Source organism: Dermacentor silvarum, chromosome 3 (assembly GCF_013339745.2).
Source record: "Dermacentor silvarum isolate Dsil-2018 chromosome 3, BIME_Dsil_1.4, whole genome shotgun sequence".
Taxonomy (NCBI): Eukaryota; Metazoa; Arthropoda; class Arachnida; order Ixodida; family Ixodidae; genus Dermacentor; species Dermacentor silvarum.
Genome location: NC_051156.1, coordinates 54,938,543 through 54,953,936, shown reverse-complemented (window position 1 = coordinate 54,953,936; position 15,394 = coordinate 54,938,543). Strand labels below are relative to the sequence as shown.

Sequence of the window (15,394 nt, the reverse complement as noted above, 5' to 3'; positions counted from 1 at the left end):
TACGTTTCAAAGTGCATTCTGGGCGGCTGCACGCGTTCTGTTGCATTTACATTTCATATCGACCACGCCGTAGCACGCTGGCCTTCACCGCATGGAAATCGTTGCGGATCTACTTAATAGCTTCATCGTAAAATTAAATCTTACCACTTCTCTCAAACAAGCAAAAAATCGCAAAACTCAAGTTCTTCAACGTCTAACTATGTCACGTTAGCTATATATGGCGAATCTCACGCACTTTCCACATGCACACGTGAAATGTGGTCGCATACGATTTTATCTTTATCCTTTTTAGTCAACATAGAGATGAGCTCCACATGATCAGATTAACATTGCTAAGACAATATGAATACTACTCCACTTGATCAGACATCATCCTCAGTGCTCCACTTACGCGAAGTAAGACTGTCATAATATGCAACGAAGTCGTTATACCCACCGGTAACCAAGGCGACCTTTTCTTTCAGTTTCTGCATGTCGAAAAAGAAAACCTTTCTGCAACCTCACAGCGTGTTTGCCAGGCCGCCAGTGAAGACGCTAGATACTGCTGGATTCAGTCGCTCTCTGCCGCTCAGGCGCCTACGACTGCAGCGAGATAAAATAGCGGCTGCTTTAGCGAGTCGTTTTTCAAGCGTCGACGCCACATGTAGAGCGCTTTTGGGTCTCTCTGCTCAGAAGGATTTTTCTCTTTGCTCAGATGAACTGTGGGCCATTTAACAAGATCACGCACACCTACCAAAACAAAAATAAAAATCGCTTCACAGCCAGGCACTCCATGTGCAAATGGCAGCATGCAGTGTGCGTGTGCTAGTACAACCGATGCTGTACATCCGTTACCGAGCGACTGTGAATTGCACAGTTTTGTAGCCTCTTTGTTCATAAATACTTTTTTGACTCATTTGTGAAACGTTAGAGCTATATTTGCTTCTTTCGCACTTTCGCAATTTGCCGCAACATCCGCTCTCTGTGTATAAACGTGATCAACTACGACTGACTTGAAAATATTATCGACTATTTCTGTCCAATAAACAGGGCACCTTTTCAGGAGCTATTCTCCCAGGCTAAATATTCAATTAAAAAATTGGTGGATCCCACGCACTGTCGGAATCGACGTAGGCGAAGCTTTCTGTGCTGCTTGCTTTGATTGATAATTAGCGGTGATGTTGACGGTGATTGGTTCATTTCTTCAGCGTTTGGTGCAATACGAGAGTAGTGAGGTGATGGTAAATGTTACCGTGCGTGCTCCACTACTGTTTGTCTGCGTAGTGCACAGAACACACAGCGAGACCTGTTTGCTTGGGCATTGTTGTGTGCCATTGTTCATAACCTCCTGCGAGAGATAAGCAGAAGCCGAGCAATGCAGACGTGAAAACATCGGCTCTGGCTTTCTGAAATGTTTTCGGCCGCAAAATCACCTCCGATCCTCCCAAAAAGTGTGCATTCAACGTGTAAAGAGCTGTGGATTGCTCCGATACCAAGATTTTCACGGATGGTGGACAATTCCCCCTTTCAGGGACTTTTTTGTGATCGGACCAAGCCGCCGCTTGCCTTACCAAGGCTTAGCGCCAAACGGCGATGCCGCGGCATGGGCCTGCGACTAGAGCCCTGCACGGGCCAATTTTTCAGCCCGGGCCCGGCCCGGGCCCGTTTCTACGTTCGGCGGCCCGCCCGAGCACTACCAAAAGGTTTAGGTTTCTTAGATACGGCTGCCGCTGCTTCGTTTCTATTCATTTCTTTTCTGAGGGGGGAGTTTGTTTTATTCTACTACCCCCTTGCGCAGAGGTTGTGTTGCTCTACCGTTCTCCTGGGATGAGCAGCGCAAAACAAATAAAAAGAAAAAGAAAGAAAAACAAAAGAGAGAGAGGGAGAGAACAAGGAGAGTAAGAGCAGGGAGATCAACGAGACGAGCGTCCGGTTTGCTACGCTACAATAGGGGTAAGGGAAAGGGGGAATATAAAGAGAAAAAGAGGGAGAGTGAGTACTGAGTACACGTGGGACCATGTACTGGGACATTATAAGAGGTCGTGCAAAAACATTCATTGAGCACTTCGAGTAGTTATACAGGCACATTTGTCATCCTTCACTTTTCAGCTATAATATGTAATAAAATCAGCACAAATGCTACTGCTCGTTCTTGTGAACATTCGCTTCCAAGTTTATACAGGCGATAGGACTACTGTCCTTAATTAGTTCGCATAGCTGTGGACTAATTTGCTATAGCAATCGATACTTCGCCTTCTGGGCAGAGCTGCGCCATTTTTTCTTTGAGTCTCTAATTCGCGGCATTCCAGCAACACGTGAAAGACAGTCAATGTTTCGCCACTTTTATAACAGATAAGTGATTCATGACCACTCAGCACACACGAGCGTGTGCCACATATACGTGTAGTGGATTCCAGGTCGACAAATGATGACCTCGGTTCGTCGTATTTTATATGTGGGTGGCCAATTCCCTAACTTTCGGTTAATGACGTTCAGCTTACTAGATGGGTCAGTGTCCCATAAGAGTTGCCAATAGCTCCTATGCTTTTCCACAAGAAAGGTTTCAACTCTATGGCAGGGACAGCTAAAGGGAAGTTGGTGGCTTTTGTATCCATTGATGTGGCGATTTGGTCTGCAAGCATATTGCGCTTAATACCTATATGCCCAGCTACCCAGTATATTGTGCTATCGTGGCTAGATTTATACAGTGTACACAGAAGTGAGTAAAGCTAACAAAGTACAGGATTATTATGTTTAGTAGACAAAATTATGGATCATACGACACTTAACGAGTCAGCGAATATAATAGTTTTTGGTATCTTTATTTTCTTAATGTGTTTTACAGCTGACACTACTGCATACGACTCAGCCGTGAAGATACTCATTTCCGTATGCAGAATGTCTCATTCGGAGAAGGATGAACTAAGTGCTGCGTAAGACACGCTGGCAGGAGACTTAGATGTGTCAGTGTGAAATTCTTGGCACAAATATTTTGACTGAAGTTCCAGGAAATGCTTTCGAATATGTGCCTTTAGAGCATGTTTTGTAACGTCAACAAATGATATGTCACCTTCCATGTCCTGCCAGTGCCACGGCAGCAAGGGTGGCGCTGGTGCAATCAGGCTATGCTCAAGGAATTGGAGAACCATTTCTTCGTTGAGGCTCCTCACACGCAGAAGAAACGCTGTCTCATTGCAGATGGATTATGAAAGAGTGTGGAACTGGTCATATTCCTTACGCTACAATAAGAGGGATGCTCAAAGTTGGCATTTACTTTCAAAAATACACGAATGTCTAATATGACCGTTACAGGTGGATTGACCACTCGTTAGCGTCTACGTAGAGCTGTGCCACAGGACTTGTCCTGAAAGTTCCTGTGGCCAGGCGGATGCCTAGATAGTGGAAGGAATCCAGCACCTCTAGGGCGCTGGGCATAACAGACTTACGCTATAGCGCAGTAGTCCAAATGCGTACGTATCAGGCTCTTGTGGAGGTTCATGAGGCACTTCCTATCGCTACCCCACGTAGAGTGCGAAATAATTTTAATAATGTTCATTGTTTGAGGCATTTGTTTTTAAGATACCTTATATGTGAAATCAAAGCTAGCCTTGAGTTTAGTACGACGCCTAGAAATATGTGTTCTGCAGTAATCCGCACGTACTGTCTGTGTAGTTCTACATTGGTCGCGGTAAATAAGCCTCTTTTTCGTGTGAAAAGAATACAGGAGCTTTTAAGAGGATTTAGCTTAAAGCCACGTACTTGTGTTCCTTTACACACTTTGTTAAAGACAAGCTGAACATGTCGCTCACATGTTGCGAGGTTACATGACTTCAATCGTAACTGTAGAACCTCCAGGTATACAGAATAAAACATACTTCGCGGTATACATGAGCACAAGGAGTTCATTTTTGGGACCAAAAGGGTACAGCTTGCGACTCAACCTTGCGGTACCGCAGTTTCTTGAATAAATGTCTTGGACAGAGCACTGCCGACTCTAACACGAAATGTACACCCGGCAGCAAAATAAGCCGGGGCTCACGAGCGACGACCGAAATCATATAAAACTGCATCGCCGCGCCATCTGATGTCGAGCGTCTGATGTCGAGACATCACAATGCGCGTGCGCGTCATTTTTCGCTCGCAGCCATGTCCTTTTACTTGCTCGCCGCCTACTAGCTGACTACATGTAGTGCTTGGCGGTAGGGGTCGCTCTTTTTATTCAATCCTTAATAGGCCTTCGAGCCATCCTACAACAAATACATTTTATCATCATCATTCAATCCGCGACGCGCGCTGAGCCCGACGGGGCCACGGTGGGGTGAAGCGTACGCTGCTCGAGTTTCCCTGAATAAAGAGATAACGTATCTTGTCTGGGTTACAAACAGTGCCACATACAGCATCAGTTCACCTGCTTCTATTTTCGTTTTGGTTGAAACACCCTGTGTGATCATGAAATACGAACGAGGGCACAGAAAACAGAGGCATTGAGCCGAAGAAATCAACTTATTTAAATCAAATGAAACGAGATCGGCAGGTCACCAATAAAATAGACAAGTATAAGAGTCTGAAATAACGGGAGCAGATGTCGGCGCAGCCATAGGTTGGCCATAAAAGAACAAAACTGAAAGCTACTTAGCCTGATGGCACGCAAAAAATAGCATCGCCAAAATGTATTATCTGGGCCCCCGGCATTCTTAAACAAATTTAGTAGTAGGTGAAGTGACCACCCTCAGAAATTATCTCTGACATCCTCCTTGGCATAGAACTGCATAGCGAAGCGACATATTCGCTATTAGATTGAAGGAGATCCCACTCCTTACTAATGGAGTTCCAAAGCGCGTCCGCTGTTGCCTTGGGCAAGTTGCGTTTCGACAGAGCCGACTTCATGGGCGCCCACACATTTTCGTTGGGGCTTGCGTCCGCGCCCTTCGGGGGCCACAGCAGCGTTCGCACGCCGAGGTTCTCAAGCACGTCGGTCACCTTACGAGCCATGTGCACGGGGATTTTGTCTTGCTGGAAAAGGAAACAGCTGTCGGGCAAGGGTCCATCCAGCACATAGGGGAACATGATGTCTTGTAGCAGAAAACTATAAGATGACGCAGTGAATTTACCATCAATGCGGGCTAGAGGCCCTAGCCCACCTTTGCTCCTGGCACCCCGCACAGCGGCCACTTGAAAGAACGCTCTAAGTATAGCCAGGGTGGTAGCTGCAATTTTAAAAGAACCCGAATGGACAAAAAGAAAAGATACAGAAAATTGATTTTGCAGTCGGTAAATGACAGCTTACAATACGGGTTGCGCTACATACACCTTGAAACCATATCATCGTGCAAAAAACTTGAAATACGTGTATTCGAGGTGCTGCTAACAGAGGTTATTTATGACCATTTATGTTACTTCCCATGTATTTATTTCTCAATTGAGATTAGCAGGTAGTTTCATTCGTGGGGATAATTTTGACAACTGCTCAAGATTATAACCGCCAAGGAAAATTTCCGCATATGCAAAGGAGCAAAATCTGTTTACACACCAAAAATGTGAAGGCATTAGTTACAAGGGCTGCCACACCCTCTTTTTTTTATCCCACCGAGTGCAGAAAGTGGACTCGTCTGAAAAAAACTAAATTGTGCCACTGTTCTGCGCTCCAGAGATGGTGGTCCAAAGCGAAGTCCACACCTAATTGACGTTGTCGCTCAGTCAGGAATGGCTTTTGCACCGCGGCACAATTTGAAAGTACGGTATACTGTCGAATGAGCATTATCCAGTGACAGCACGTCACGGATGTCTTTAGCACTGAGGAAAGGGTCCACGACATATGCGGCCACAATCAATAAGTCGTCCTCATGCGTCGTGTCGTGGCTCTTGGCGGGCCGGACCACTTGCCATCCGCATGTGTTCCTTCATCTTGAAAGGTGCGAATAATTCTGCTCACCGATGTCTTCGACCTCCGAGTTCTTCGGCAAATCTCTCTCTGCGGTACAGCCTCAATGAAAAATCTGGCGATAAGTCTCTGTTCTTCAACTGGGACACGTGGTGCCATTTCAGCAGACCCCGCACCTTTCTGCGGCGCTCCACTTTTCTAAACCATTTAAAAGTATTGCTAGAGTATGAGAAGCCAGAACACACTACGAGCGGATAAAGATAAAGAAATGGGTTACAGCCGATTTCTAGTCGGACCACTGAACATCAGCTCATTCATTGTGTAGACAAATCTTTATGTTGGCGCGGTGTGCCTCTGGCTAGCTGTTAATATTATTTTTATCAGCGCCTTAATAGTACACAGCCACATAAAACGTCTGGGCAGACTGCCGTCGCCTTCAGATGTTTAGTGTGAAACATTTGCCCACTAATAGAAAACTAATGACTGCTGTTTTTTATTATATGGTATTCAGGAGATGTTGACGCCTTATTTGGCGCCGGCTACTCCTTTTCACATAGAGGTTTGAAAGGAAAAAAAAATTACCTACACGCATTAAAAATAAATGTCAACTCCAAATCACAATAATACAAAGTCCAGTCACATAAGTACACTAATACCATACTAATACTGAAAGTCAACTCAGAAACACAGTAACACAAAGTTCAGTCACAAAGGCGCATTAAGTTAAACACAATATCCAGTCACATAAGTACACTAATGCCACGCTGAAACTGAACGTCCACTTAGAAAAACGGCACACAAAGTTCAGTCACATAGGTGCACTAAAGTAAACACAAAGTCCGGTCACGTAAGTATACTAAAGTCATGGCACATAAGGTAGCATGGATACGACTCAAAAGAAAGTACATGAACGCAGGTGTCGAATTGACCATAGAGTGAGTTTACACAGATAAACAATCTTTTCAATAGTTTCCGAGAATATTGCTCGCTTCTAGAAATCTTTGGAGGGCCGTTAACGCTCGTTTTTGCAGCGAATATGTTGGCCAAGGACCTAATATCACCCTGAGGCTGAAGGGCCTGCGGTCTGTCTCTAAATCACGTGTTAAACGTTGTATGTGTGTGTCGTGTCGCGGACATTCTAACAGAAGATGCTGCACATCCTCATCCGCGTGGCAACAAGTACATTACGGACTATCAGCTCTTGAAATTTTTTGAGGAAGATGTTTTGTGGACGCGGTACCGAGCCGCAGACGGTGAATGAGTGTTTCAAAGGTTCTGGTTGTATTCAATGTGGACGTGATTTTGAATTTAAGCGCATGGGCAATGTGAAATAAATCTGAAGATTTCGAGTTCCGGTCAAACCATGTCGCTTTGCAACCACGGACTGACATCTATCTTAGTATTTGCCGCAATTCTTGCGTTAGATGGAGACCGTATGTCCCGGTATTATGCGCTTGTCTAGCAGTCATGTCTCCTGCAACATTCCCAGGGATTTTGCAGTGACCAGGTATCCACTGGAACATTATTGTGCGAGTTTTTTCACTTGCCTTTGTGAGCTCTTTTAGTGTCTCATAAACTAGCGCCATGTTTTGGGAATTGCTGATGCCACCACGAAGTGACGACAAAGCTGCTTGTGAGTCACAAAGGATGATCCTTAAATTGGTTCCCTTTTTGCGTTGAATTTGTGTATCGTAACAAAGACAATATTGCAAAAGCTCTGCTGTAGTTGATAATGTCGTGTGAGACAGTTTAAACGTCTGCATTCGGTTACATTCTGGAACGACAAAGGCAGCTGTAGAAGAATTTGTTCGACAAGAACCGTCTGTAGAACGCTTGAATAGTATATCCAGGGTACCGAAAGTATATCTGGTACAGCGCTAGTTGTTGGGCTGCTAGCAAAAACATGTCTCGTTTGCGAATAATTCCGTCAACCGAAAGTAAAATTTTTGGGGTAATAAGTCGCCATGGAGGGTAGGAAATATCTGAGATCCACAATTCGTTGTGTGGTAGTAGATTTTTTTGCACCTGAATCACAGTATTGATGTTCGCCCTGTCTCTCTCACTAAGTGTAATTGCTAGTCGGTGCCTTTTGTGCTGCACTGAAACGCGAAAGTAGTGTCGACAGGTTTCAACCGTCTTCAGAATAGGGAATGGAGGATGACGTGCCTCTGCAATTACTAAGGAACTTGAGGTTGCTCGGGGAACACCTAAGCATACACTAAGGCTGCTAGCTATTAATCGTTGAAGTCGCTTTTCAGATGAATGGGAGATTCCATGCCGAACAGGTGAAGAATAAGCAATTTCTTGCTTTATAAGTGCATTATATACTTTCAGTAGTGAAGAAACCGACCCTTCCCCATGCCGTGCCTGCTACGCGGCGAAGAACGTTTATTGTTTAGTTTATTTGTTCTTCGAGTGTTTTAATGTGAGCATTCCAAGAAAGTAGTTTTTCTAGTATAACCCCCAGAAATTCGTGTTGTTTTACGGTGTCTAAATGTTGCCCCTCAAGTCACAGCTCAAAGTCTTTTAGGCATCCTCTGGTAAAGGGTAGCACAGCCGTCTTACTGTAAGAAAGCTCCATTCCTCTTTCTTTTAAAACATTATCCAGAATGTTTAGGCCTTCCTGCAAAGTTGATTGAACAAGGCTAGCACATTAACCAGAGGCCCAAATACAAACACCATCCGCATATATAGAGTAGTGTAGTGCAGGTGGAAGTCTCCGTGGTAAATCCGCGATTACACAATTAAAGAGAAACCGGCTTAAGACACTGCCTTGTGGGACTCCTTGAATAAGTTTATGAGAGGAACTTTTCCTTCGCTTGTTTGAATAAATATTGATCTGCCATTCAAGAAGTTTGATATCCACCGTAGCGCCCTTCCAGAGACTCCCAGTTCTAGCAGACCACACAATATATGAGCATGACTGACTGTGTCGAAGGCTCGCCTAATGTCTAAAAAACCGCTATTGTGACAATTCCCTTAGCTCGATCATCTTCTACGTAGGTGACAATATCCAAAATTGCATCCATGGTGCATCGCCGCCTTCGAAATCCTGTCATGTGATCTGGAAGTACTTCGTTCTGCTCACACCACCATTGCAACCTAGTGTCAATCATTTTCTCCATGACCTTGCATAGACAGCTGGTCAGGCTCACAGGCCGAAAAGACTCAAGAGATAGAGGAGTTTTACCAGACTTCAATATAGGTATCACACGTGCTGTTTTCCAAGAGTCAGGGACATACTCCTTTTTCCACAAGTCATTCAGTAACTCCAAGAGTGCCAATCTACCATTAGGTCACATGTTTTGCAACATACTGTATGTAATGGCATCTGGACCTGCAGCAGTCTTTGTCTTACAAGACGCAAGTGCACATTTTAGCTCAATCTTAGATAATTAATAGTCTAATTGTACATGCTGTGACTGAAAACACGCAAATTTTTTTTGTTTTGCCATTTTAACTGAATATGGAAACTCAGGACAATAGAAACGCTTGTTCTAGATATAATCTTGCAGAATTCTTCAGGAATCTCTAATTCTGAAGTATCCGTGGCTATTGAGAGAGCACGAAATGGTTGTGTTTGAACAACAGGGCCGCTTAATGCACGAAAAGTCATCCATATTCGAGGAACTGGCGTCAGGGGAGACAACGTATTGCAATATTTACGCCATCTTTTCACGCCAACATTCACGCCAACATTCACGACTGCTGGGGTTTTATGTGCCAAAACCACAATATGATTATTAGGCACGCCGTAGTGTCATGTCTCCGGAAATTTTGAACCCCTGCGGTTCTTTGGCGGGCACTGATAACGCACCGTACTCGGGCCTCTAGCATTTTTGCCTACATCGAAAATGCGACCGCGGCGGTCAGGATCGAACCTCTCTTTTGGATCAGCATCCAAGCACCATAACCATGAGGCCGGCGCAGCGCACACTAATTGAAAACTCGTCCCCTTTAATACTTAACGCTGCATTCAGTTGTAATTGAAAGCAGATAAACCGTTGCTTCGTGGGGTGAAACTGAAAAACTAATCTGCAAGGTTTTGGACAGGAGGTCTAACGATGCAATTCTTTTTACAATGTTGTGTCATGGCGCTCCTTTAGGCATTGTGATCGCCTATATCAAACATGGAAATCACAACGCGTCACGCGGGGTTACAGAAAGTAACAAAAACACGTGCCAGCAGTGGTGAACGATAGCACGCTCAAAAATAGAGGTCTGGCCGCTATGCGTTATCTGTCTGATCGGGGCAAAGCGAGCAGTCTAGGCTTCACACCCACCGCCGCGCCCCCAACGTGCCCCCGTCGAACTGAGTGCGTACGGATTAAATAACGAAAGCGACCCCTACCGCCAGATCAGCTAGTACGCGGCAAGCAAGTAAAAGGACATGGCTGCATGCCTGAAAGGATGCCCAAGCGCACCGCGATGTCTCGACGCCAGACGCTCAACGCCAGATGGCGCGGCGATGCAGTTTTATCTAAGGTCCCTGTATATTCCAAAGGTAGCGCAAACCATTGTTAAAATACGAAAGGAGAATATCCTCCCCGCCCTCTATCCATCTCCTCACTTCATCGCCATTTTTCGCTCTCCCATTGGACAAGGCTTGACACGTGACGAACAACCCGAGCGGCTTTTGTTATCGCGGGAAAACCGCGCCCTTAATGAGCTTAGAAACAGGGACACATGTGCGCTCTGCGTGAGCGTAGGCTTTTTACATTTTTGAAGACGCGCTCGGCTGCAGCACGATGCCGACTTGCTGTGCTGTTGGATGATCGAATAGCATTGCCAAGGGGGCAAGCTTTTTGCGGTTCCTCGTGGCAAACGAAACCTCAAACGGCTAGCGATATGCCTCCACCGTATGCGACTGGCTTCAAAAAAGTCTCATAGTAGGAGTATTGCAATGAGGGACCCCGTTACAAACGTGCAATAATTTTGTTTCAAGTTTTCACTATTATAATGTGCAAGTATGTAATGTGCAATGATTGCTGTGTTGCAATGTCTTTATCTTATTATCTATATATCAGGCAGCCCAAGTAGAGTTGCAAAGTGCCAGAAGGGTCATCTGTGTGTCGGTGTGTAGGTTTTTGATCATGACCTATAGATGATTCTGTCACCTTCCCTGTGCAGGGCTCCTATATACGCTCAAGACACCTTTCGGCCATGCAATTGTACGTCTCATTTGGTAGGCATTTACGGTCCAGCGAGTTATGTCCTGCTACATGCTTGCATTAAACGAATGGTTAATAGTGCATGGAGCTTAATACCTGCTCGAAGGGTAGAACAAGGGCGTCGGCTTGGTCTTCCAAGGCATTTCGTTGGTCATGAACAAAGGACAATGAATAGATTTGCTGCCTCTTCAGCCTTCTGAGCCCATTCCAAACTTTCGTCTCCTGTGTGTAAGGATTTATGTTTGATAGAAACCTCTCCCAGCTTGCTCTCCCAGCCTGCATCGCGTCCTCCTTCCCTGTGACTTGACATGTTTAAATTGAAAGAGATTTTCTGCAGTCGGAGGTCGGCGCAGTATGCCCCATGCTTTATTTTGTTTCTTTCGCGTCTGCTCGCAGTCCTCATTCCACCAAGACACTCGTCTTTTGCATGAGTTACAACTTGTTTATGGAATGCATTTCTCTGCTGGGTCAATAAAAAATCAGTAAATTGCACTAGTGTTCCGTCTATATTGAATTCGCTGATAAAATCTCGTGATGAAAAAAAATATTCTTAAAAATGTTCCTAATAGACGGATGATAGTTTCCACCTAGGGCTATGCAGATGAGAGTCATGTTGTGTTACTAAGTTTCGAGTTACTGCAAAGTGGTCGCTTCCGAATGGATTTTTGAGGGCATTACTTTCTAAGTAAGAAAAAAGAAAGTAGAGCGAATCGACGGATCTGATAAATACGAATTATGCTACAGATTGTAATAGGTTGGCTGCTTCTTATTGAGGAGGCATGGACCAGAGTTTACCACACACTAAGAAAAAAAAGAGCATCCCTTACTCCTTTCGAAGAGTCTGGACTCGTCACGTATACGACACATTTTGGGGGAGACACTCGAACTCTCTTTCGACAGAGAGTCCCAAGACTACCTGTGCGGTATACAAGGTGGCTACTTAACTCCTCACACAACGGTCATGCGCACTCCGTTCTAATAGTCTTCTGGACCCTCTCAAGAGTGTTGCAAGACTAATGCTGCGGGAGTCTGTTAACTATTATAGACGAGTCAGATCAAAGATGAAGAGTCACACGACCACTGCTGAGTGATTCAGGTAACAATTCTTGATTAGTCAGATGACTCCAGCAACGTGTGTCAAATTACCCTTAGTGTGTGGCCCAGGACTCTAACAAATAGAGTAAAATAAGTGACTTAACCATGCAAGTCGTTCGACTCTTGGCTGGTAGTGTCGAGCCACATTTCAAAATGTGTCAAGAACTTCTGCAGACAGTGCAAATTGACTTATCAAAATGACTATTGTGAAAAGACAAAATATATAATAAATCCATAGCTAACTTGCCATAACGCACATGGCACGTTGGCACCAAAAAGTAAATATTTCATCACCCTTTGTAATTGACTTCTGGAAGTGTCAAATTGTCCAATGTATCAGTCAGCAAATCATCAGCATGAACACAAGACAATTCTCTTTACTATTAAACTAGAATCAATTGCCAACCAAAGAAAACAGTTTTATAGGGACATCCAATATGCACCTTGCCGCTACATATGCATGACACTAACAAGCCACTGTGAACCATAATGGCGCCCCAAAATAGTGTGACTCACGCAAAAGTGCAATTCACCACAGCACGTCTGTGATGTCACAAGGCTTTTAAGTTACACCTATTTAACTGTTCTCACAGATGTTATATTAGAACTTAGGATTTAAAATCCTAAGCAAATAAGGTACTCATAAGATTAAAGGCTACATTGATGCAAAAAGGAGGCACTGGCAATCAAGTGTGAGAAGAACAGTATTCTAACTTTTATTTATTTATTTATTTATTTAACATACCCTCAGGGCCAAAGGCATTAGAGCGGGGAGTGGGTTACGTGTGAAAGAATATACGTATATAAATAACAAAGAATGAGCAAACACATAATATTCTAATTGTACAATGTTAGCTAGGGCGTTCTTGAATAGGTGGTGATTTCTGATGGAGATTACATCCGAAGGAATGTGATTCCACTCTTCGGATGTCCGTGGTAAGAATGACTGAAAAAAAGCGTCAGTTCTGCAAAAAGGAATTCGAACTTTTTGTGCGTGATCTAAGCGAGATGAAACATACTGAGGAGGTGATACATGCTCATGGTGGAGCTGAGGATGATGAAATATGGAGTGAAAAAGGCTCAAACGAAACAACTTACGACGGGATGCAAGGGTTGATAGGTCAAGACTTAATTTCATGGCATATATGCTTGCTGTTCTGTTGTAGTTAGAAAGAATGAAACGCGTGGAGTTATTTTGAACCATTTCTAGTGACCGAATTAGGTTTTCATGGCTTGGATCCCAGACGGAGGCAGCATATTCTAGTTTCGGGCGAATGAGCGTTTTGTACATGGTTAATTTTATGGATGAAGATAGTTGTGCGAAGTTACGACGGAGGTACCCCAAAATTCGATTAGCATTGCTAATTACATACGAAATGTGGTCTGCCCAAGAAAGGTTTTTGTATGAGGACACGGTCTCCAAAGAAGTACTAGCGATGTGGTAAATGGACGAAACAGATTATGTTCGAGATATGCGCATATGCTTGCATCTCCTTATGTTAAGTTCCATCAACCATATTTTGCACCATTTGTTAATAGCATCAAAGTCGGACTGAAGGGCTTTAGTATCATCAACGCAGGTTATTTCGCGATAGACAACACAATCATCGGCAAAGAGGTTAATGTACGAGGAAACACACGAATGTGAGTCATTAATGTAAATAAGAAAGAGTAAAGGACCCAATACCGTCCCTTGAGGAACCCCAGATCGAACAGCAGTGTGCTCTGAATTCAGGTTATTTGTCGACACAAACTGAGAACGGTTAGTAAGAAAGATTTCTAGCCAAAAGAGCAGTTTAGTGTCTTTGTTAAGCTGACGTAGTTTGTAGAGAAGCAGTTTATGGCATACCTTGTCAAACGCTTGAGAAAAATCTAGGAAAATGCAGTAAATAAGAGAAGAACGATCAAGGATGGCATGAAGTTTGTGAGTGAAAGATATTAGTTGGGTTTCACAAGAATATTATTTGCGAAAACCAAGTTGTGATGGCGAAAAAAATGAGTTTGATTCGAGAAAGTTAGCAAGGTTTGAAAACAAAATACGCTCAACTATTTTGCAGGGAATGCTTGTGAGGGAAATGGGCCGGTAATTTAATGGAGGTTGCTGGTTACCTGACTTGAAAAGTGGAATCACCTTCCCGATCTTCCATTCAACTGGAAGGGATCCCGTGTCCGATGATTGCTGAAACAGTCCAGTTAAAATAATTGATGAATACAGCATTGTGGCTTTCAAGAACTTTGTGGTTATTTCATCGCAGCCGGGTGAAGAGGAATATTTTAATTTGTTAATAGCATTTTCCACACCGCTAGAATGAATAATTATAGGAAACATAGTGGTGTATTCGGTGCATGAAAATTCTGGCAGCGGGATACTTTGGTCATCAGAAAAGTTCCGCGAAAAAATGGTGTTAAACACGGATGCACATTTTTCGGGAGAGATGGCACCACCAGTGCTGTCAATAAGGTTTACTGTGTCATCAGCCTTAGGATTTACAGAGCGCCAGAACATTCAAGGATCGGTGGTCAGCATAGATGGCAAGGTATTTTGGTGATAATTAGTCTTAGACTTTTTAAGGGAAACCGCGTATTCTTCGGAAGCTTGTTTTTAGAGTTCCCAACGCATGTGACTAGGACGTAAGCGAGCTAATCTATACAGCCGCTTTTTTTGTTTGCTAGACGCTTAAGAGTAATGTTAAACCATGGTGCATTACGATTTGAAATTATTCGGTGAAGCGGGATGTACTTGTTGGTTAATTCAGTGACATTAGCTATAAACATGCTCCAGTTAGATTGAACACTACGGTTGTCGAAGTGGTTAAAAAAAGTATCTATAAAGGTGGAAAGCTCACGGTTAATTGCCTCAAAGTTAGCGTTCTTGTAGTTTCTAATAAACTTATATTTTTTTTTGAAGATTTAGGTCGTGAAAAGTTCATCTAAAAAGTAATAAGTGAATGATCACTTAAGCCAGGTAAGCATGTAACGTTAGAGACAAAATCAGGTGCGGATGTTAGCAACACATCAAGAATGTTCGACACGGTTGAAGTGATTCTGGTAGGTTGCCGGACTAGCTGAGTGAGTGAAAATGTGGAACACAAGTCTAAAAATTTTTGTGCTAGTTTGTTGTAAGCTAATGGTGGTTCAGAATACCATGCTATGCTAGGGATGTTAAAGTCTCCTAGTAGAAACAGTGGCAAAGTGGGATAACGTGATAGAACGCTGTTAATGGCATCGTGTAATTCATTTACAAAAGTGCTAGTCTATGAAGGGGGCG

The 15,394-nt window shown here is 43.7% G+C and overlaps 1 protein-coding gene across 4 annotated transcripts in view; it reads right to left on the bottom strand.

Moving 5' to 3' along the window:
• The window catches only part of LOC119445443 (3-oxoacyl-[acyl-carrier-protein] reductase FabG-like), a 98,393-nt gene that overhangs the window by 40,525 nt on the left and 42,474 nt on the right, over nucleotides 1-15,394 (bottom strand). The window contains exon 2 of one of the 4 annotated variants that reach the window (XM_049663297.1): nucleotides 437-499. The exons of 2 other annotated variants lie outside the window; for them this stretch is intronic. In XM_049663297.1, the coding sequence (XP_049519254.1) occupies nucleotides 437-473 (37 nt within the window). In that variant the 5' untranslated portion in view covers nucleotides 474-499. Of the gene's footprint in view, nucleotides 1-436; nucleotides 595-15,394 lie in introns of those variants that run through there. One more of the 4 variants, XM_037709727.2, reaches the window with a different exon arrangement.